A 24,696-nucleotide genomic window follows, 5' to 3' on the forward strand; every position below is an offset into this window, starting at 1 on the left:
GGAGGAAAAGATGACGAAGCTTCATTTCACAAACTTTGGGCATGTTGCTAGGAGAGCTTATTCCTTGGAGAGAGACATCATGCTTGGGAAAGTGGAGGGACGGTGAAAGAGAGGAAGACCCTCATCCAGGTGGGTTGACACAGTGACTGTGGCAATTAGCTTGAGTGTGTAAGAGACTGTGAAGATGGCACAGGATAGGACAGTGTTCAGATTAGTTGTCTATAAGGGACGCTATGAGTTGTACTTGACTCTACGGCACTTAAGGACAACAACAATTACAAGAAAAGGTTGGAGAATTTTTTGCTCAAACAATAGAATGGAAAGGTCTGAAGATGCAGGAAACAGGTTGAAAAGAGCTCCTACTGGACAAATCTGGACATTCAAGTATCAAAATAGAGTATGGAAATTCACAAAATCCCAAATTCTTAGTCTCCCTTGTTACTCTTTGAACCTGGAACAATGCCTCAATTTGCAGCCAAACAATAGACAGGCTTAAGCTGGACAGTGGGAGTTCTGGTGGCCTAATAGGTAAAGAGTTATACTGCTAACTCAAAGACAGGCAGTTCAAATCCACCAGAGGCTTGGTGAAAGAAAGATGAGCAGTCTCTTCCTGTGCGATTTACAGTCTCTGAAAACTGGTGGGATGGTCACCTTGAAGTCCACTCCAGTCAGCACCAGTGAGTTGTTTGAGAAAAAGGTAATAGTATCACTAGGGAGGCAGTTACTCCTGAGAGTAATCAGTCACATTTTCCCAAGGATAAAGCTACTGAGGCAGGAATAGAGGGATTAGTGGAAACAAGAATTATGGTTACATTGTGGGTATTATATTTAATATCATAAAATGTGTATGAGTGGATTAATGGGGAACCAATTAGCTATCTAAACTTTCACTCAAATCACATAGAGGACAAGGAGTAATAGATTGTAATCCACAGAATAAAATAAGAATCCATGAGTTTATATGGATGAAAAGAAAAGTAATAAATAAATGGAGAAGGAAAGCTCTTCTCTTAGAATACCAAGAACTAAGGAATGAGTGAGAAGAATGGGAAATCCCAGAGCACTTAATTGTGTTCACGGGAAACTTAAACCTGAACCAGGAGGCTATTGTGCAAACAGAGCAAGGAAAACACTGAATGGTTTAAAATTAAGAAGAAAGTGTGTCAGGTTGTATTCTCTAAGAAGAAAGTGTGTCAGGTTGTATTCTCTCTCCATATTTATTTAATTTGTAAACTGAGAAAATTATTCAAGAAGCTGGACTCTGTGAAAAAGAATGTGGTATCAGGATTGGAGGGAGTCTCATCAATAACCTGTGTTATGCGGATGATGTAACCTTACTTGCTGAAAGTGAGGAGGACTTGAAGCACTTGTTGCAGAGAATCAAGAAACACACCCTTCAATTTGGATTGCATCTCCAATGTCAAGAAAACCAAGATTCTCACCACTGGACCAATAAGCAACATCATGGTGGATGGAGAAAAGTTTGAAACTGCCAACAACATCATCTTACTTGGATTCACATTTACACTCTTGGTACCAGCAGTTAAGAAATCAGGAGACAAATTGCATTGGCAAAGTCTATTGTTAGGGACCTCTCCAAATTATAGGAGTAATGATGTCAGTTTGAGGACTAAGGTGCATCTGATTTAGGCCATATTCTTTCTGATCACTTGCTATCCATTTGAGAGGTGGACAATCAATGGGGATGACAGAAGAATGATTGATTCCTTTGAGCTGTGATGTTGAAGAGCACTGAACATCTCATAGACTGGTGAAGGAGCAAATACGTCGTGGAGAGGTTGCAGCAAGAGTGTTCTTTGGAGGCAAGGATGATGAGGCTTCACCTCACATCCTTTGGGAATTTGCTAGGAGGGGCTATTCCTTGGAGAGGGCCATGATGCTTATAAGAATGGAGGGTTGGCAAAGGAGAGGAAGACCCTCAGCCATGTGGATTGACAGTGACTGCCACAATGGGTCAAGAAGTATGAAGATGGCACAGGATAAGATGAGGTTCAGATCTTTTGTTCATACGGTCGCTGAGTCACACTCGACTTGATGGCACCTAACAACAACAATAAGGAATGATTAATTTAGAAACCCATCAATAGAAGTGGAAAACAGTGGATGAAAGTTGGTAATAATCGGATAGTTAAGAAGTCTGAAAGTTGGAGGGGGTTGTATAAAAATGAAAGAATTTTTTTCTTTTTTTAAAAAAAAGTCTGAAAGTATCTCCACAAATTTACTTAATAATTACAATGAGAAGAATCACACATTGACAGTGGAGAAATCAGATAAACATCACCTTAGCTAAGTGACCAAAGTTAATATCACTCGTAGCAGGGCAAGTGGCCTCTGGATATGATGTACAGAAAAGGACACAATATTGTCTCTCTGGTTTTCCTGACATAAATGCAAAACTGGACTCCAAACAAGAAACTCTATCAGACCAACCTAATTAGAAAACTTACAAAATGATTGACTTTTATGTTTTAAAAAAGTCAAGGTTTAAAAAAAAACCAAACCCACAGATGAACTGTTGTAGATCAAAGGAGACTAAAGACATTTAGAAACAAAATACAATGCATGATCCTTGTTTAAATCCTAAGTTAATTAAAACAACATCTCAATATTTAAAAACAAATTCTCACTACTAAAAAAAACCAAAATTCACACTACGAGGCCAATAAGCAGTATCATGATAGATAGAGAAAAGTGGTCAACAATTTTATCTTGCTTAGATCTACAATGAATACCTTTAGTACTAGCAATTAAAACACAGTGCATTGGAAAATCTGCTGTCAAGGACCTCTCCAAGGTGCTAAGGAGCAACAATGTCAGTCAGTTTAAAGATTAAGGTGCACCTGATTCAATCCATGGTCTTTCCAGCTGTTTTCTAGGCAAGTGTAAGTTGGTCAGTTAGTATGGATGACAGAAGAATAGGTGGCTTTGAGTTTGGAGTTGGAGGTAAGTACTGTGTATCTCGTGGAACAAAAGAACAAGTATGTCCTGGAGACAGTGTAGCCAGGGAGCCCTTTAGAGGAAGGAATGGTGAAACTCTCCCCACATATTTTGGGTTACTAGGAGAGGCCAGTTCTTGGAAAGACATTATACTTGGTCAGCAAAAAATAAGACCCTCAACAAGGGTCATATGAATCAACGCAGTGACTATAACAATAGGCTCGAGTCTATCAGAGATGAAAGGGACGGCAGAGGACAGGGTTCAGATCTACTGCATAGGATTGTGCTTGACTCAACGGCATATAACAACGATGACTGCAGATTAAATAATAAAACCAGTTGTCCATGAGTTCATTCTAACTTGTGACCCATGTGTGTCAAAGTAGAACTGTGCTCTTAGCAATAGCTGACTTCTCAGAAGCAGATCACCAGCAATTTCCTCTGAGGCATCTGAATGGATAGAATCGTCAGCCTTTGGTTATCAGCTAACTGGATTATATAGTGCTATTGTATTAGTTCTAATTCACTGATTTTTATATTTGTACTATGGTTATTCTTAGACAACACTGACAGAATATAAATTTCCAGCTTATATTAAAAAGGTTTTAAAATACCATGCACAGACACATATACAGAAGGAATAATATAGTAAATAGAGTCAAATGTAAACAGTTGGTAAATTTAAGAAAAGTGTTCATTGTAGTATTCTCACAATTTTTCTTTACGTGTGAAAATAAAAACCAAAAGTTACCAAAAAGAAAACAAAACAAAACCTCTTAAAGTAAAACATATTAAAAGGTTTTTATTTTCTTAAAATGAAACTATCTATAGATAGTTTAAGACAGTTCTCCTTTCATGATATTTTGAAATATTCCACATAAAAGGTTAGGGAACCCGAGTGGCCCAGTGGTTAAAGAGTTGTGCTCTGTCAACCCAAAGGCCAACAGTTTGAATCGATCAGCTACTACAAGGAAGAAAGACAGGCAGTTCTGCTCCCACGAGGTTTACAGCCGGTGTGAAAACCCATGAGAGGGTCAGCTGAGTTGGTTCCAATTCAATGGCAACGAGATGACAATGATGACTCAAATATGTATCAACATAGAGATTTATTAACATTTCATGGTATTTCAGATCATGAAAGAGCAGACTATTCTCTGTAAAGGTCTAGGTGGTAGTTTAGTCACTGGGGGCCACATGGTCACCATTGCAACTATTCAAAGAAACCACCAACATTACATAAATGAATGGCCCTGGCTATATGAACTTTGTTGGCCTAGTTTGTAATGAGCTGCTCCACGAGACCCAAAGTCTGCACCTTTCTTGCAGTTAGAATTCACCAGCAGCTCCAAAGGAGAAAAATGGGCAATCTACTCCCCTGGGATTTACAGCCTTGGAAACTCAAAAGGTCAGGTGAGTTGATTCCAACTTAATGGCAATGAGTTTGAGTGTTGAACTGTGTTTAAAGGGAGCTTTGGTGGTGTAGTTCTGCTACTGACCCAAAGACCACGTGATCTCTCCAGAGGTTTGAATCTACTGTTAGCTCTAAGGAAGGAAGGAAGATGGGCAATCTTCTCCCCGTGACTGAAAGCCTTGGAAACGCAAAAGGTCACCTATGAGTTGTTCCAATTCAACAGCAATGAGAGAGCACTATGTTAAATTGTTTTGTGCCATCAAGTCGCCTGTAACTCATAGCAACTCTACGTACAACAAACAGCTCTGAAGACTGCCCTGCCCTGAGCCAGTCTCACTAACTCTGACACACCTGCTCCCATTGCCCCAGTTAACTGTATCAATCCATCTCATTCGGGTCTTCCTCTCCTGTGCTGTCTGTCCCTCCACCCTTCCAAGCATGATGTTCTTCTCCAAGGATTGATCCCTCTTGGCCACGTGCCCAAAGTATGTGAGACAAAGCTTCAAAATCCTAGCCTCGAAGGAGAAACTTGATTTCACCCTCTCCAAGACAGACCAACCCCCCCCCCCTTGTAGTCCATGGAATGTTCAAGACTCTTCCCTGGCACAACTCAAAGGGATCAATTCTTCTGTCATCTTTAGTCACTGAAATATGTTTACCAGCCAGGCCCATTCATGTGGTGGTACACTGGTTAAGCTCGAGCTGGTAACCAGAAAGTTGGCAGTTTGAACCTACTCAGTGTGTCCTGGGGAGACTTAACTTCTATGAAAATTACAGCCTGTGAGTTTTACTTGGTTACATGAAGTGACTATAAATCAAACAGCAACCCAATACCACCTAAGAATATGTTCCATAAACCTTTATTTATAAAACAGGCAAATTACTGCAGTCTATCCTATTACCATTTTGTGGCCTTGGGATGTTGTTAACCAAGTACATAGTAGCCATGTTGCCTTTCTGCAACCACTGTAATATATGACTATTTCAGTTTTGGGTTTGGCTTGTTTTTTTTTTTTTTTTTTTAAATACACTGGTTTCAAATAAATTCTGACTCATAGTGACTCCCCATTGAATTTCCAGGGTTATAAATCATAAAGAGAGGCAGATGCCCATCTTTCTTCCTTGGAGCAACTGGATTTGAACTGCCAACCTCTTGGGTAGCAAAGCCAACATGCTATAGAGTATTCCACCAGAGCTCCTGTTCTCTTGTTAAAAAAGGAGACTTTGGATTGTATCTAAGGGAGCAGAGAGAGAAAAACCAAGCCGACTGTTGCAGATAAGCAGCACAGGACTTGGGATTAACTGCTCTCTGTGACCTTGGGCACATCATTTGTGTTCCAATTTCTTTATCACACAATAAGGATAAAAATAAATTCTTACTGGACTATTGTGATGATAAAAACAGATTAAACATGTAAACATTTAGATAAATTTCCAGAGCACTCAGGATGTTAGTTTTCGGTTATGTTAAAACAATTTGTTATGGCAGCTTTTCCCTTGAGACTTGAGCCTTTTAAAAAAAGTCTAGTGATGGGTGCATTTATGTTTGTATGCCTAAAAACCAACAAAACTTTTTAAAAAGCACTGCTTTCTCATAAGAACCAAAGCCAAGGCAATCCTCCTCTGGGTTTCCTTGACTGTCAATGGCACATCTTTTTACTGAGGAAGCTGCTGGGGGATTCGAACCATCAAGAGTATGGTCTTTTGTGTTAGCAGTGAAATTCCCTCAAACTATTCCACCATGTTGTTTTTGTTGTTGTTATGTGCTGTTGAGTCAAATGCGACTCATAGCGACCCTATGTACAATAGCTCTTAACCCTGCCCTATCTTGAGCCAATCTCACTGACTCCAACGCACCTAATCCCACTAACCCAGTTACCTTGTCAATCCATCTCATCTGAGGTCTTCCTCTCCTGTGCTGTCCCTCCACCCTTCTAAGTATGATGTCCTTCTCCAAGGACTGGCCCCTCCTGGCCACATGCCCAAAGTATGAGACCAAGCTTCAAAATCCTTGCCTTCAAGGAGAAACTTGGTTTCACCTTCTCCAAGACAGACCTATTTGTTCTCCTGATGGCCATGGTATGTTCAAGACTCTTCTCCAGCACCACAACCCAAAGGCATCAATTCTTCTTTTGTCATCCTTAGTCACTGCCCAGCTCTCTGATGTATAACAAGTAATTGTGAAAACCATGGCCTGGATCACATGCACCTTTGTCTCTGACATCGTTACTCTTTAGAATTTTGGTGAGGTCTCTGACAGCTGACTTCCCCATTGCAATTTGTCTTTTGATTTCTTGACTGGTGTTTTTTGAGCCGAGCAAGCTGTAATTGTTAATCATCTCAATCTCTTCTCCATCTGTCACGGTCCAGTGGTGAGAAATTTTGTCTTCTGGATGCTAAGCTTCAATTCATATTGAAGACCACAGTCCCTGACCTTCTGCAGCAAATGCTTCATGTCTTTCTGTTTCAGTAAGCAAAGTCTCCATCATAATGTCCCTAAAAAAATTACGGAACAAAAACACACAACCCTTTCCCTCCCCCTCCCATCAACTGGAAAGAGTATGCAGACGGTACCGTGCTCAAAGTAGTCAAACAAAAGGTTGGCAGTCTGAAGCCAACTGGAGGTGCTTCAGAAAGTAAGCCTGGTGATCTGCTTCCAAAACGTCACAGCCTAGAAAACTCAAGTAGCAGTTCTGTTCTACAGATATGAGGTCAGATATGAGCCTAAATCAACTCCAAAGGCAACTAAGAACAACTGATTTCAAATGAGATTAATTTGTCATTCATTTAAGTGAAACATTCAACTAGTTTGTCTATCAGTTAAGTTTATACTGTGGCTTTGAATAGTTCAGTCATGGCTAGCAAAGAAACCAGAACACACCTGACTTTTTGATTTAAAATGTGTGAGATGAAATTCTAACTGGAATGAGAAAAAAATGAGTGGAAGCCCTAGAATGGGTGGCTTGGGAGAGGTGGAGTGATTCTCTTTAGGAACGAGATGCACACAGCTTTGGGTTATCGTCAGGACCGTGACAGCAGTTAAGTCTGTGCTCTGGAATTAGATTCAAATCCCGTATCTATCACCTCTTCTGGGAGAAAGGTGGGCGATCTCCTCCAGTGATTGATTTACAATTTCTCACTTATTTGTTCTTTGCAAGTCAATTATTTATCCTCTCAGAAGCTGTTCATCGTTAAAATGGGAAGATTATTTCACCCATAGGATTGTTAAAAAATCTAGTATCATTATGTATGTAAAGCCTTACGGTAGTAACTGGCAGACAATATGCACCCAGTAAATATTAACTGTTATTATATATACATTTGAAATAAAAAAAATTCCACCTGGCATTAACAGAGTAACATGACACATTAACAGCTGATAATGAACTCTTATAGCCCAATTCTTCCCTGATAAGGACAGCAAACGCCTTAAATGAGGATCACAAAGTTGAAATCAATCATCCTGAATGCAAATGCTCAGCATTAGTCAGGTTTAAGCAGGCTGGAAGGCCCTGGAAAGTATCTCACATTCCCATTCTATATCCCTTCATTCTCCTCTTAGCCATTCCTTTCTGAAACTGAGTGCTTAGTAAATATATCTGAATATAAAAACAAATTAGAAAAGGTTAACAAACAAAACAACCAAAAACCCCACAAAAGCCAACACAACTAAAACAACTAGGGCAGAGTTTTATGAGGCCACAGGCCCAGCCTTTTCCAACAATTTTTCGATTTGTGTGTTTTAATTACCGGGAACTCATTGGGAACACCCATGGTCTCCCTCAGAATTTGCTGATTTTGACTTTCGGAGCCAACTTCTTGAGTGTAAAAACCATGCCCTACTTTCTGTTCTGAACCATCCCCTACTGTCATTAACGTCACGCACTTTACTTTGATTCAGACCAACAATCTCTTTTTAAACACATACATAAACATACCTCTTAAGGTAATAGACCTTAAAACTCTGTAGTTTTCTCCCTTTTACAGATGAGGAAATCAAGGAAAGCAAGCGTGGGAGTAGGAATCTGAATCCAATCCTGACTCTCCTTTCCCCACATTAGTGTTGCCTATCCTTACTCCCTTGTCTTCTCCTTCAAGGCCACTTTACCTCTTTAACAGTTATTCTTGGGTTCTCATACTTGCTCCACGGCAAGTCTTCCAGTGAACATGGAAACTAGTGCCGTTTCTACCCAGGTCTGTTTATTCGGACAGCATCCTCTGGTGTCCAGAAGGAAGTGGTGATTGCAGCCATGCTTAAAAGAAAAAAGTGGCAATCGCTTCCAGATGAGCTTATTATTCTAAACTTAACATTCCTTTGGTATTTAGAATTTCCACTTTCTCCCTCCCACCCCCTTTGCATTTATGTAATTAGAAAGCGTGCAACAGGAAACGATTTGTGTCTCAGTACCATTTAGGATGAGGTTGTTCCAGCACCATGGAGTCCATCCTGGTGGAAATATTTTGCACAGTTTATTTGGACAGGTTCAAAAATAGTCCTTCAACAATACAATCAGACTGAACCACGACGAGTAAAATGCAATTATGGCTTGGTTACATTAAAAAAAAAAAAAGTAAACAGTGAGGTTTGGGAAAACGAAAAGCAAAACTACATAGTTATCTCCTTCATTCCCGATCTCTGCATGTCCTGTAAGTGAGCTTTCAACACTGCATCCGTGGAGCTTTTGAACTAGATTGGAGGGGATGACACTCACGAAAGGAGACAGCTCAACAGAGTGTGTTCTGGGGCTGTTTCTCAGAACAAAGGAATACTTCTGCGTAAGGCAAATGCAGTCTGATAAAGGCTCCCCCAGTGGGTACTTGGAATGCCAAAGTCATTCACCTAAATGAGTTCAAAATGCATATTGTTCTGGGCCAAATTATACAGTGTCAAGCTCAGACTGTACATATTTATATATGTTGGCAGGGCAGGCCACATTTAGGGCGCCACAACTTTATCCTGGTATCCTGTGCCCAGCTGAGTTCTCATCACTCTCCCCAAACCCATAAATTTCCTTATATTTGGTTCCAGAAGGGCAGTATAAGCAGCAAAGTCAAAGTTTCACCAGCCCACAAGGGAACAAGGCCCCAAAGGACAATGACATTTTAAAGGAGAACAGAATGTGTGTTTTTGCCAGCAAGTTGGAACTTTTAGAAGGTTGATCTGAGATGGGGGTAGGACTGGGGACAAGATAGTATTGTGCTCCAGGTCAGTCTCTGCTAAGAGTTACAAGGCAGGAATACAAAGTACTCCGGAATTAAGGCAAACACCCTTAATGCTTCCTTTGGCTGGTCTTTGCCCAGAACAATTCTTTCAAAGAGACCAGTTTTTTAAAACACATTAAGTGGTGCTTCAAAGGTCCCCAGGCAAAGGGATCTAGCCAAATACTTGTCTAACACCCAGTGACTAGAGAAATGTAGGCACTGGATTCCAGTGGCCCTCTCTACTCCATATTTTTCTAACATCTTAACAATTAGCAGGCACATTGCTTTTTGGTTTTGTCTTTTTTGGAAGAGGAACTGTTTTCTCTTTGCCCATATAAAGCTGGAAAAATTAGGAGGAAATATCGACCTTTTAAAGCAAATATAGATACAAGTGTTAAGGGATGAAATAGGTTGCAAAGTTTTTTCTTTTAACTACATGAGTCACCTTAGTCAGAGAATGAAGAAGGCAAAGTAAAAAATAGCAGAGCAGTTGTGGTTAAGCCAAGGACATGCCTTATAGTCCTGGGCTCAGGCCCACTGTTGAACCTCAGCTGATCCAAAGATCAAGCAAAGCCCAGAGAGCAGGCGGCACTGCTGCCAGTTCCAGGCCAGAGCTCAGCACACCCTTCTAGAGAAGGGAGTATGGTGAAAGAATAGGGAGGAGGTAATGGGAGGGAATCTGTTACCCCAAGTGCACTCATTACATCTGCAACATCTGCAAAAATGAAAGTCTAATTAATCCATGTTCCAGAATATGGGTCCCACACTAGTTCTACCCTGGTGCCAGCTTCATCTCTCTCCCTTGTCCTTCCTTGCATAGTCTAGCGTACATTGAACCAGTATTAGTTCTGCAGTTATGCTATGGGCTTTAAGGACTCTGAGCTTTTGTATACACTTCCTTCCTTTCCCTATCTGCCTGAAATGCTTTTAAGTCTTAGTTTCTATATTCATTCTCTGTAAGGCCATCCCTCATTCCCCAGAGAGGTTTAAATGTTCTTTCTCCTTTGTTCTCAATGCACTTGTCTTCACTCTTCTTCCTCATCAAAGAAGCTCAATAAACAGTTAAGAGAATGAGAGGGCAAATGGAACAAACTCTTGCCCATGCTAATTTTATTATAAAGAGAATGAGGCTGAATTCTGGAAGTTTATACATAAATACATCTCACTGTAGCCTTAAAGCAAGGCTTCAAACTTGTTCAGTTATGGTCAACACAGTGAAACTGGAATAGATGGGGATTTCAAATATCTGGTGTAAGTGGAATATGTGGAACTAGAAAAATTACAGGCAGAGTCTTGAATGAGAGACTTGGAAGAGACATGGTAAGCCTCTGAGAGAATTACAGCCAGAATGTAGAGAGCAACATACATTTAAAAGAGTGGGAATGGCTGTCATCTTTGAGGAGGACACCACAATTTCTGACTCTGTCAGATTTGGTTGCTATGTACTATGTAGCTGACCTTGTTTTCTAAAGTTTTTAGCAGGGTATCAGCCTTGAATTTTTTCCATTCCAGTATGTCCACATTTTACAAATTTAAATCTGTTCCAGTTTTACTTTGCAGGCCATGACTGAACTGGTCATAAATGGGTCAGATCAATAGGGTGATCCGTCCACATAGTTAGCTTTCACTTTGTACGCCAGCCAGTGATTTGACATCAGGGCAGGATGCATATCTAAAAGCTGGCCTGCTAGGTTCCTTGGTGAAAACACCACACATAACTTAAAGAGCTGCTGTGGCATGAAGAAGCTCCTCAAGACACTCATAATCTCACTCTGACCAGGCGGCAGCACGCTACAACCTCTGACTTATGGAGTGGAAATAGCTCTGAAAGCTATACATAAAGACTGAGTGGGAAGGAACAACTGTGGTTTCAAGAGCTCATAGATGTGATCGAAGTGGTTACAACAGCTGGCAGTTAAACATGGCCCTCACACTCAAGAGACCAAAGGCAAAAAACACACGCGATGCACTGAGCTTCCTATTTTGTTTATTTCCTTTAAGACCACCTTCTTGCAATTTCCAGAGAGAAAATACAAAACAAGAAACAGACTTGGTTTCAAATACATAAACTGTGCTGGAGTATAAAGCATTACTGATAACATTGTTCCAGAAGAATGTCAGCTTACTCCAGGGCACTTCAATATTCCTGAGGAATAAACATGGTTTCTCTTTTTCTCCCACTGGGATGATCTCAGGCCTAAGTCACTGTTCCTGTAAAGCAAAGACAATCAGGTTAGAGCTGTGGAGAATGCTGCTTCGTGTCAAACCCAACGGGTCTTTATCTTTTACAGCAAACGTAGCTCCTTTACAACATCACCCGCTTTATAACTGCCAAGGACAAAGCTGTGGACATCCGCCCAGATTCACAAAAGATTGGCTCCCCAATCTTAAAAGACTGGGAAAGCAGAAAGGGCTAAACAATCAGTACCTGGATTATGGCATTCCTAAAACACAATAGAGGAAGTACAGGTGAGTGAAAAAGAGCATGATTCTGAAATTAAAAAGACCTACTAAATTATGTGTCTTAACCTTAGCAAGACTTCACGGTCTAATTGCTAAAGAAGGATAATAATGTATCTTTCAGAAATCTATTTTAATGTCTAGAAAGCCAGGAAATAAAGAAAGCACCTCAAAGGGGCCTCCAGGGCATGTAAGGCACTTACTGAACAGTTACTACAAAAAGACTGCACAGCCTCAAGCTGGGATTCTGCCCCTCTTAGGGAGCAAATCATGACAACATCGAGGTACAGACTCAAGTTCACATAAAGTTAAGTTACAAGGCCATTTTGGAACAATACACGCAAGGATATAAAAAAGTATATAAAAACATTTTTCACAGTAACTCACTGACATTAAATATGTAATATGCATGTAATCATCCCTAAGCATCATCCATAACAACTCAGTTTGGAACAATGCAAATATTTCAAACAATTAAAAAACCAAAAACACTTGAAGCGCCACTCCAAGTCCTTTTGTGTCCTCTCCAATATTCAGCTCTCTGGTGCCAGGAAAGTGGGGTCAGGGAGCAGTGGAAATTGCCTGTCGTTGATTTTGGTGCCACACAGCTGTGCCTCTACTTGCAATGTCCCTCGGATTACCTCACCCTGGCTTTAGGGCAGAGATGGTTCATTAATACTGGAGGGGAGGGAAAGGCCTGCCAGGCTTCCTTGCAAGCCAACTCTCCCTTCTCCCAGTCCTATAGCATGCACAGGCTGGTCTGGAGGCAGCTCACGGGACCTGAGCAGATTTCTAAATGTAGACTACTGAGCTGGGGTAGGGAACTGTTATCCAAGCTTCCATGACCCTTGTGGCTCTTAACTAACCAGAATTAGGACACTCTTTTTTACCACATTTTCTGCTCTATTTGCTATCATGCTAAAACAATTGATAAGCCAATCACCTTTTCTTGGCTGGCCTTTAACAACCAAGACCCCTACTTATATGGCACCTCACAGCATAGCAACATTTTAAAAAATTGTTCCTGATTCCATTTAATCCTCCCAACACCCAGTAAAGTAGAAATTATTATTCTCATTGTATGGACAGGATATGAAAACTTAGAAGTGAAGACTCGAGATCACATAGGTAGCAAGGACTCACACTCAAGTCTCCTGTGTGCTCTTTACATTCAGCCCTGTTACTGCCCAGGTTTTTCTTTAGTAAGTTTGTGACCATTCATACTCACATCCCATATATTTTAAACTCTAGTCATTCACTTCACATTTAAGAGTACTACTGTGACCCAGGCCTTGGAAATATAAACATCACCTCTGACCTTCTAGAATCCTTTCAATTAAACCTCACAGTAAATAATCATCTAAAAGAAGGGCAAAGAATAAAGTTCTATACACAAAATCTCTAAGAAGTGCATTATCCTCATCCTTCTTATAACAGGTAATAATGGCCTTTTTGAGTCTTTAAAACTTCATCTGAAGATAAGGACTTCATCAGAATCATGTAGGACGTAAGAGTCAAGAACTTTCTCTGTTCAGTAAAAACCAAAATGGCAGAATCCCATTCCCAGCAGTCTTTGGATTTAGTTTGTATACATACAGGTGAGATGCTTACAGATTGCCCTAAGATCTTGAACAGAAAGTGCTACTATTAAATAGTTTTTAACACAAATATACCTTAACACTGATAAAGCTCCTCAGAATTTTACCAATTCTAATCCGTTAATACATGAATGTATACAATACATATAGTCATTTGAAGATATAAGGAGATACTTTTAACATTAAAACAGTTTTAATATCGTTAAAGGCCAAATATATGTAATACATGTGGTTTACTGACTATATGCCCTCTAAAGAATTCTTCAGGCACTCTCAAGACATTATTTTTTTTCCTTAGAAAGACACCGACATATAAGTTATGTACATACTTTGACGTATTTTCCATGAAGAAGATAAGGAGACTGGAAATCATGTTGACAGTTGGAGTAGGCCATTCCCAATCCCATGCCAGAACCAAAGGCTAATGGCCACATTCTTCCTAGTGAATAGAAAACAGAAAATCCCAATACAGCACTAGTATGTGATGATACAGCTTTTCCCCACTTAGATAATTTGCCTAGGGTTCAATTAATATGTAATACACCTCACTATAAGACAGCAAAACACTTTTTTGGTATTTAATGAATGACAATAACCTGGTAAACAATAATTTAGTGAAGTATACTAAATGCCTATGTTGGTAGGTTTAAAGAAAATACGCAGTACAATATGAAAAAGGAGGCATAGATAAATTTTAAACTTTTCTACATCACCTCTAATAATTTGCTTATTTAAATTTATTTCTTAAGACTTCATCAGGAGTAATAGTTCTTTTCAGTAAAATGCTTGGATTTTAAAAATATGTAAGAATTTTACCAAGTATTTATAGTCCTTGCTTATAATAAGGCATGAGGTTTCCTTAAGACAACACTGCAAATGATTATTTCCTATCAGCCAGATGTATTATTATTCTCCAGTTATCTATTTCCAGTCTGTTCATTAGGGAACTTTTATTCAACATTCAGATTTCAGAAGTTTTTCTACAGAATGAAAAGAGACATTCCTTGCCCTCTGCTTAGGAGACTTACCAGCCAAGAAATGGATTTCTGGTCCATTTGTTTTTATTGCTAGCAGAACTCTTAATTTTCAAGTTTCTTCAGAAAAACTTTCAATTAACTAGAAATATTTGAGGGTGTAGATTTGGCCAACTGACTCACTGGCATAAAGTACAGATTTTTACAATGATATCATATTTAGGATTTCAAGCACCCTGACTCAATGCCTGGGGGAAATTCTGGAGATGCCCAACCCATCTGGAGCTCTTTTCTGAGTCTCCATTCTTTGGCCAGCTCATTTTACATTAGTCCACCTAACCCCAGAAGGGGACAGATGGGCAGGAATCTCATCATGCCTTTCAGAAGGGGCTCTGCTATATACAAATGCCTACACTCTTAAGAGTACAGAAGAGTAACACTTACTTTTAAAGAAGGTGAGTGAGAAAATAATTCCTAATCCCAAACCAGTACCTACAAAGATAAAGGGAAAATATGTTACATTTCATAACATGACGGAAAAAAAAAAAGTCTTAAATGTGAAATCTAGAAAAGGAATTCTTTTTCTCATAATTCAATAGAGTGGATTTTTTCATTTCTAAATTTCTTCCTTGTTTCAAAGGCCTTACAGATGCTTTTGGTACCTCTAGCACAGAAAAGGAGGTAAAACCTTTATTAACTATTCTCTCCAGACAAGCCGTTTTTTGGAGGGAGAGGAGAAAACAATCCAAGAATTGACTGTTCTGTGTTGCTTTCCAGCAGCCTCAGGCACCCTGGGCTCTCCTCCTCATCCTACATATGGGAGCTGCAGCAGAGAGGTCAGCAAAACAAGGCCAACAGGAAGCTCACCTTGTCATCCCAGTGTGCTGAGGGATGGTTACTTTTTGAGGAAGACGGGAAGCAGTGCACCACAGCACTCTGAAAGGCTGCACTATCACATAAATCCTGAATGTGGTGACTACTCTCCTCTCACTTGACTCAGAGAACATTTTAAACCACTGTCTTTATAACTAAAAGCCCAGGAAAAGTACAATTTAAGAAAAAGGACCAATTTATCATTTTACACAAGCATTGTTAATTTTAAAATTGGGTTCATTCAATTATTTATATTCACAAGCATTTTTTAAACTTTAGCTGTCCTGGTGCTACCATCATGATTAAGAATTATTTTCTCAAAAAGAAAAATCAATTTGTCTTTACATATATAAATTTAGCTTCAACATAAGTATCAGGGAAATCACAGCTGTGACTGCTATCTATGTATTTTGTCATAAAATATATTAAATGTGGTTGTTATTATGTGCCGTTCAGTCACCTGCAACTCATAGTGACCCTATCTATGCACAACAGCCCTAAACCCTGCTCTATCCTGTGCCAATTTCACTGTCTCCGACACACCTCCCCCATTACCCCAGTAACTGAATCAATCCACTTCATTCAGGGTTGTCTTCTCCTGCACCCAAGCAAGACATCCTTCTCCAAGGACTGGTCCCTCCTTGCATGCAACAAATCCAAAGTATGTCAGATGAAGCCTCAGAATCCTTGCCTCCAAGAAGCAGCCTGGTTTAACCCTCTCCAGGTCGAACCTGTTCATTTTCTTAGCAGTCCATGGTATATTCAATACTCTTCCCTAACACGACAGCTCAAAGGTATCAATTCTCCTTCTATCCTCCCTAGTCACTATCCAGCTCTCTTATGCAAAGACCACAGCCTGTATCAGGTACACCTTCGTCTCCAGAGTGACATCACTGCTCTTAAAATATTATAGAATAAAAACATTTGCCCATATAGTTATTGTTACATACCGTCAAGTCAGAAAAAAACAACAACAAAAAAACAAACCCCAATCCCCAAACCCTTCACTGGAATACATATATCCATTGTCAGTGGGAATGCAAAATAGCAGTCGTGAAAAACAAAACAAAACAAAACAAAAAATCAGGGTGATGGTTCAAAAAATAAAAATAAAACTAAATCCAGCAAATTCCACTCCTAGGTATATACCAAAATCGTTCAAAAGATAGTATACCAATGCTCTCTCTAGGCTATTCCCAACAGCCAAAACAACCTAAAACCCATCAACAGATGAGAAATCAAGAGTGGTACAAATGTACAACTGAAAACGACTCAGTCAGTAGGAGTAATGAAGTCTTGATAAATATTACAGTATGTATGAAGCCTGAAGGTAATATGTTGAATGAAATAAAGTCAGTTACAAAAGATCAAATGACTTATAAAAAGAAAAGACAAATATATAGTCTATTAGGGGTTATCAGGGGTCAAGACTCAACTCTAACCTCAAAAACACTGCCAATGATTTGAAACAAACTCACAACCGACCCTCCCATGGGTTTTCAGAGACTGTCAATTACATGAGAGGACACTGTCCATCTTTCTACTGCGGAACAGATAGTGGACTCAAACCACCTGCCTTCAAGTTGTCTGTGTAACAAGAGAAGGGAGGGAGAAAAGAGTTAACAGTGATGGGGAAATGCTGCACTGCTGACCATTTTAACTGCTATTAGTAAGCTGTACCTGTTAAAAGGAAATCTGCAGAAGTTGTATATTTATAACAACAAAGAGGAGCGGTGGAGGCTTTTATGAACAACAAAACACCTCATGGGATTAGGTCTTGGTTTAGAGGTTCAAGGGTCATAATTTCATGGACTTCCTCGTTAACTGGTCTGATAATGTGTTTTACTCATACCCACAGATCTGAAACTGACTCATATAGCTGCCTCTCTAGTGGGTTTTCAGAAGCTTTAAATCGCATGAGAGATTACTCACTTTTCTCCTCATAGCACCTGGTAAATGTGAACTACCTGCTGTTGGGTTGGTGGTGTTAACTCCTTATCCCTAAGCCACCATCATAATATGTTTTTAGTGCTTTTATCTTCTATTTCACTGTGAGCTCTGGTGGCCTAGTGAGTAAGGAGTTAACTGCCAACCTACAAGCAGGAGGTTCACTTCTAACAGACTGCTCCAAGGGAAAAGATGGGCAATCTCCTCTCATGCGATTTAGAGCCTCTGAAAACCCACTGAAGGAGGGTGACAGCTCTGAGTTAGTTCCAATTTGATGGCAATGAGGTTTGATGGTGTTTGTATTTGGCTTTGGGGTTGGTTTTTTTTGTTTTGTTTTTATCCCAGTTCACTGAAATGCCTGGGTCTAAAAAGGTTCCAAAAAGCCATCCAAGTAACAAACAGCTGATCTCCATTCACTGGGAACAACAGAGGAAGAGAATCAGAAAGAGGATCTGTGGCTAACTGTCTCCATGAACTGCTTCTGTTGCCATGCAACTAGAAGAGCTAGCTGGTGCCAGGCTACCATTTCTAAACATTTGATCTAAATCTACAAAAGACTCCTAGTCAAAAGCAGAAGGGCAGGGAAATGCAGAATGGAATTTCAAATTTTTATTAACTCTCTTTTAGGTCATGGAAGATGGATGATTCCCTGAAACTGATATCCAAAGGCAATCTTTAGAACTTAACAAACAATCTAGCCAATGGAGTTTTCTTAAAAAAGAAACATTTAGTTCAACTAATAAAATACTGACAGCATTATGCTCTCTTTTAATAACTACTACCTGTATGAAAGCAAATTTACAACAGCAACTCAAAAGGTTAGACAGAAACCTTGGGGAGCAGTGAGTTTATGTTAATGAAGGTGGATCAATACTGAGAAGATAAGAGTGACTGTGTAACTTGAAGAATGTAATGTATGTCACTACACTGTACATGAAAAAAGTTGAATTGGTATATATGTTGCTGTAATATCAACAGAAAAAAAAAATTGAAGGGACAAACTTCACATACTAAGAAATCCTCACTGCCATCAAAAAAGTAAACTCTATATGCCTAAGAAGAACGTTGAAAGCTGATGTGCTTTATTTCTAAGACACGATTTTCTGTTTTCAAAGATCTTTCAGAGTACTCAGATGCTCTTTACCCACTCCATGGTCCAGCAAAGCTCCTGCCCTAACTCTCGCTTGCTTCGTTATTTTCAAATCAGAGCTGTGTAAATTCTAAGAGTTTGCTCTGTAACCATGAAGTGAAGCTGCTGCAGAAGAGAGTCAAAGTACCTCTCAGTGAACAACCTTCATCTTTCTGTTCCAGAGAACTTTATCATGGGGAAGGAAGCAAGATAACCCACATCTTCCTGAATCCAAGCACAGCAGAGTTCTTTATTTGTAGTACGTTCTATAAAGTCACTGTAAACACAGAATTAGAGAATATTGAACTGTTTTCCCTAAGAGAGCACAGGGTTAGGTTCCTGCAAGCCCCTGGTCACAGTATTTTTGTCAACTCATCAGTACAGAACCTTTTCCATAACTATCTGTTTAAAATCTATTGGTGTCCACTCAAAACCAGTTCACAGCCGGCCCCCTAGGGTTTGCAAAGGCTGTAAATCACATGAAAGGAGACTGCTCATCTTTCTCCTTCATAATAGCTGGCGGATTTGGACTGCTCACATTTGGTGTGGCATCACAACTTCCTACCAACTAGGTCACCTTATTTAATATATATTGCTGTTATTCATAAGCATTGAAAACTTTTTAAACAACATTATATAATGCATGTCTCAAAGAAATTTTTAATAAATCTATCAACATATTTCTCCATAAGGCAAATCCCAGCCTCCATGTACTTAGGAACATTAGCTAGCACTTCAGCACTACATTAGAGGGGCGGTGGTGGTGTGAATTTTAAACAGTGAAATCATTAACAAAACACACAAAAATATAGAAGTGTGGTACTAGACCAGGCAAAAGGCACTTGTTTAAAGTATAAAAGATGAAACAAGAAGGCAGAACATAGTCCAATCAGGCAACTCAAATTTTTAGTGCTTTGTGCTTTATCTCTTGACTGCTACAAATACTGATTTTGAAGTGACAAACTCTGGTGAGGAGGCAAGGGCACAAATAGGAATTCAAATAATGAGAACCAATGAATTCTTTTTACACTTATGCAACAATTGAGCTGGTGTTTGCCTGAAGAAAGCACTTGTGCTATTTTTCCAGATAATTTCCAATAATTCTTCTGATATTTACATGTCGGAATTAGTGAGACTGGCTCAGGACAAGGAAGGGTCCAGAGCTGCTGTACATCTCAGGTGACTCAACGGCACATAAAAACAGTAACAGACTATCTTGATTGTTTTTTATTTAAGTCTCCTGTTTAAAAAGTAAGTGAGACCTCAGGGAGGGCCTCTGTATTTAAAAGTTGGTTGTTACTGTATTTTGGAGGAACATTTTTCTAAGTGATACAGCACTCTTCTGTCAATATGCTGTACTGAGGTAACCTTGGGTTACTGTAATGCTGAACCTGTGTCACTGGGGTTTCAAATCATATAACGGTTACCCATGATGGACAGTGTTTGGTGGAGCTCCACATTTAAGACAGGTTTGGAAGCAGGAATGGCATCCACTTCCTAAACAACATGCCTCTGGAAACTATGAACTTTGAGAAACGATAGTTATCGAAAGGCTTCAGGTCTTTTGTTCATTGGGTCTCTATGAGTTTTGCTCAACTCGACGACAATCAACAAACAACAACCACAATATACATATATAGCCGTAATGTGTTTCTTTATCCTATATAAAATTTAATTAAAAACCATTACTTTGTCCTGTCCAACAGACCCTTTACTGGGTATTGTTTTAGCATCCAATTTAAAATGCAGTATCTGAAAAATTATTCATGCCATTACTATAATTTAACAAAACTAGAAAATTAGTTGGTTTACAGACAATAGTTAAATTATTCAAGCTTAGCAAAATGAAAAATGGGTACTAATACTGGGTGAGCATGAAACAAACAAATATGGCAATGTCTTTCATTTTACAGATGCAGAAGTTAACATTCCCAATGATACTGTTAATGGCATAATAGTGTTACTAGTCCCCAGCTGCCAGACTCCAAGGTCAATATACCCATTATGGTAGACTTTTGAATTCTCCTACAGTCTAAACCCTAAACAATCATAACCTCCCTGGGGAAACTGGCATGCCAAGATTTCTACTGCCAGTGAAGTAAAACAGAGCCAAGAAACAGACTATGCTCCCATTCCAACAGCCCAGAGCACCAGGGTAGTAACAAGTCTACACAAAGCCAAAAGGACTTGTTCAGTTTCATTCCCAGATTAATCCTACTGCACATGTCGCAGACATAAACTGGCCTGATTGGTGTGATTCAAGAACTTCAGAGAAATGGGAGTCATCACAATTGATACTCCTTGGCAAGAATGTGTTGTTGCCTTGCCTGGCTTACAAAATGGCACAGAGTTCAATTTCAAGGCAACATGCCTCACCCCCTTGCAGCTGGAAGATGAGTAAGACAGCAAATTGGTACTAGAAAATGAGGTAAAAGATTTGGACTGGCTCATGGATTTCAAAGCAGGCAATGGGATGGAGAGTTAGGCCAGTAAAAACATAATGGCTTACAATCAGAGCTTTTGGTCTTCTCCATCTGGAGGCAATTTTTTTGGCAAACAAATCAAAAGCTGAAAAGGAAAATATTCCAGCATTTTTCTTGTCCCTCTGACTCTATGCCTGTCTCTTCTATTTCCCCCTCAAGGGGAAAAAAAACCTCTCTGATGCTCAACTTTTCCTAGGACTAGACCAAAAATGATGCTAAGTTCATGGCTACCAGTGTCATTCAATCAAAAAAGATAAAAAATGCTTCAACAAAATGTTCAAAATCCCTAGCCCTGAGAGAGATGCAAATCAAGACAACCATGAGATATCATCTCACTCCAGTAAGACTAGCAACAAGCAACAAATGCTGGCGAGGTTGTGGAGAGACCTGAACCCTTATTCACTGTTGGTGGGAGTGTAAAATGGTGCAGCCACTGTGGAAAGCATAGTGGCGCTTTCTCAAAAAGTTGCAAATAAAGATACCATTTGACCCAGCGATTCCACTACTGGGAATATACCCTAAAGAGACCACAAATGACATCCAAGTAGATATATGTATACCCATGTTTATCGCGGCGTTGTTTACAATAGCAAGGAGTTGGAAACAACCTAAATGCCCACCAACAAACGAATGGGTAGAGAAGCTGTGGTATATTCGCACAATGGAATACTATGCTGCATTGAAAAACAAGGAACTCATGCAATATTATTCAAAATGGGTGACCCTGGAGGACATTATGCTGAGTGAGGTATCTCAGTCACAAAGGGACAAATGCTATATGGTGCCACTGTTGTAGAATGAGGCTGGCATTGGGGTGGGGGTAAGACTGAGAAAAACTGGATGAAATATGTTTATGGCATTGAAGTCTATGGGGGAGAGAATAGTCTAAAAGTATTCTTTTTATCGTAGGAGTATGCAATGAGGGTTGCAGAGTAGATTATATTTGGGGGTAGGGGGTGGGGTTTGGGGTAGTGGGGGGGGATTGTGTACCAATGAGGGAGTTTTTCTTTTGCTTTTCAAGGAGAGGAGCAAACGGGGGGAGGGGTGTTTGTGCGGGGAGAAGGGTGCAACAATGAATGAATGGAATTGCAAAATCTCTGTAGATGTTCATTGAAATGAAAAATAAACTAAATTTTAAAAAAATGCTTCAACATCAATCAATATTGAGTACAAAATTTTTCATCTCTCAACTTTATTTTAAAGTTTTATATGCCCAATCACATAGTTTTGTCACTATTATTCTTTGCAATAATCCACCAATATGAGATCAAAATCAACAAGAATTATCACGGAAGAGTGTGCACCACGATCTTAGTTAAAATGGGCGTTGCTTCCTCTTCAATTATTAAATATTTTTTCCTTTATTTTTTAAGACACAAAATAATAAGACTATTCTTTTTGGAATAAATTGATTTTTAAATGCCAACATTCTACTTAAAGTTAACTATCTCAAATACTTAAGATATAAACAATGGTGGAACATACTGATGAGTTTTGCAGGTTCAAGTTCTCACATGCTCAATTTTCTTTTAAACGGCAACATGTTGCTTCAAAGAAAGTCCCACCTGATTAGGGGACACCAGCTCTGCAGCTGTTTCCACTAAAAATTGGCACCTCTAGGCCAGGTTTTAACTTCATAACAATAAAACATGAAAGGTTTGTCTTACAATAAAAACAAACCAACACAGAATGGAGGAGTTTTCTTTGCCTTTGGCCAGTTTTTTGTTGTTGTTTCTTCAGTGGCTGTTGCATGACAAGCTTTTTCTGGAATAAAAAAGCTAAAGGAAGAAGAGTACAAAGCATTTTTCACCTTTCCTAGAAGAAAATATTTAACCAAGAATGCAGTTTTGTGTAACTATTTTATCGCCACTCAACCCTGTTCTTTTCATTCATGCTATCTTAAATGACAACCTAAAATAAACACTTGATCAGAGGTATATATATTAATGGAAAAGTGCCGTTATAAAAAAAAGAGGGATAGTGGGAGACCAGAGAGAAAGGTGGAAATTACCCAACAGAGAAGCCATATGGAATTGACATTAGGCACAGAGCCCACACTCTGAAGCTATTTTCTTTTTCAGGAAAAAGAATTGGCACAGATTCTTTCAAAAAGAAATTACTACCCTCCAAATCAATTAAACCACACACTTAAACGTATTCTTAGTGCCCAAAAGGACATCATGAGATGGGCTAAAAATACATTTTTTAGGAAGAAGCAATTCACTATCAATTCATCAGACAGTAATATGAGAATAAAAATAACTACATCTATTAACTACACAGACAATTATTATCTCATAAAGAAGTGGTTATCAATATAATTTATATAACTTTGAAGTTGAGAACTTCATTTATTAGGATCCCTAATCAATGCCCACAGAAGCAGCAGGCAAGAAATCAAATGGTGGGTTGCATTGGGTAAACCTTCTGTAAAGATCTGGATAAGGTACACCTAATTGAAACAAAAGTATTCTGTCATCTAATACGCATTTGAAAGTAGAATGATGAATGAGGAAGATAAAAGAATTGATGGTTTTTAATTGTATTGATGAAGAATATCAAATATACACATATCTTAGAAAAGCACAGCCTCTCGAGGCGAGATCGCAAGACTTCATTGCATTTAACACTGGGCAGCTTATTAGATGGCACCAGTACTGGAAAGAAACTGTGCATGGCAAACCATTGATGGTGGGTGCCATGGAGTCAACTCTGACTAACAGTGATCCTCTGAATAGATCGGAAGCTTGCCCTATCCTGTGCCAGCACCATGATCCTCACTATGCTTGAGAATAAGACCCTTTAAGATGGACTGACCCAGTGACTCTAACAGTGGACTTGATTGAGCACAGTAGCTGTTTTTTGTGGATGGTGGTGGTTGTTTTTTTTTTAGATTTTAATGAAGTTTGTAGAGAACTTGGATTTCTCTTCATTCATTGACCAGTAGCAGTTTTGAGGATGTGGTCTCCTCCTTTACAAGTTACAGCCTTGGAAACTTGATGGGTATTGACTGTGAGTCAGAACTGACTTGCCAGCAAGAGACTGAGTAAGATAGAGCATCCTGTACAACATAAGCTACCTTTGTGAAAGAAAGGGGGAAAATATATGTGCCTGATCACACTTGTGGACAATTTGTAGTCACTCAGTGTACATTTAGGGAGCTCGGGAGGCTTAGTGGTAAGAAGCTGTGCTGCCGACACAAAGGCATGCAGTTCGAATCCACACCTGCTACTCCAAGGAAGATGGACAATCTCCTCCTGTGGGATTAACTGCCTCTGAAAACCCACTGGAGGGTCAGCTATATGGGGGTTCAGACTCTATGGTTCACAAAAACAACAACAACAATATAACTTTACAGAGCTTTAGAGGGTAAGGAGCTACACTGTCAACCAGCTGCTCTGTGGGGAAGAGATGGGAAATCTCCTACCCTGCAATGTACAGCCTCTGAAAATGAGGTGAAAGCTCAGCTAAGTAGGTTTCAACTGGATGGTAGAGAGTATAAATTTATTCTGCATTTAGAAGAAGCTTTGTACTCACCATGTCAATATCATAAAGGTTTTCTTCACTAAAATAATCATCAAGAAGCAGGAATTTAAAAGTAGCTACATAATCTGATTGCAGTGTTAGGGTGGAAATGTTCTTAGGATGTTAGCCCCTAAAC

The 24,696-nt window shown here is 39.4% G+C and overlaps 1 protein-coding gene across 1 annotated transcript in view; it reads right to left on the minus strand.

Annotated features, from left to right (window-relative positions):
• Positions 1–11,768: 11,768 nt before the first annotated feature.
• Positions 11,769–24,696, minus strand: part of MINOS1 (mitochondrial inner membrane organizing system 1) — a 53,448-nt gene continuing 40,520 nt past the window's right edge. Inside the window, exons 2-5 of the mRNA XM_006883685.1 lie at positions 15,048–15,095; positions 13,959–14,068; positions 12,000–12,015; positions 11,769–11,782 (exon numbers count right to left, since the gene is read on the minus strand). Of these exons, the coding sequence (XP_006883747.1) occupies positions 11,769–11,782; positions 12,000–12,015; positions 13,959–14,068; positions 15,048–15,095 (188 nt within the window). The remainder of the gene's footprint in view (positions 11,783–11,999; positions 12,016–13,958; positions 14,069–15,047; positions 15,096–24,696) is intronic.

The sequence above is a fragment of the Elephantulus edwardii genome, unplaced genomic scaffold, assembly GCF_000299155.1.
Source record: "Elephantulus edwardii isolate Elephantulus edwardi_28Jun2011 unplaced genomic scaffold, EleEdw1.0 scaffold00028, whole genome shotgun sequence".
Taxonomy (NCBI): domain Eukaryota; kingdom Metazoa; phylum Chordata; class Mammalia; order Macroscelidea; family Macroscelididae; genus Elephantulus; species Elephantulus edwardii.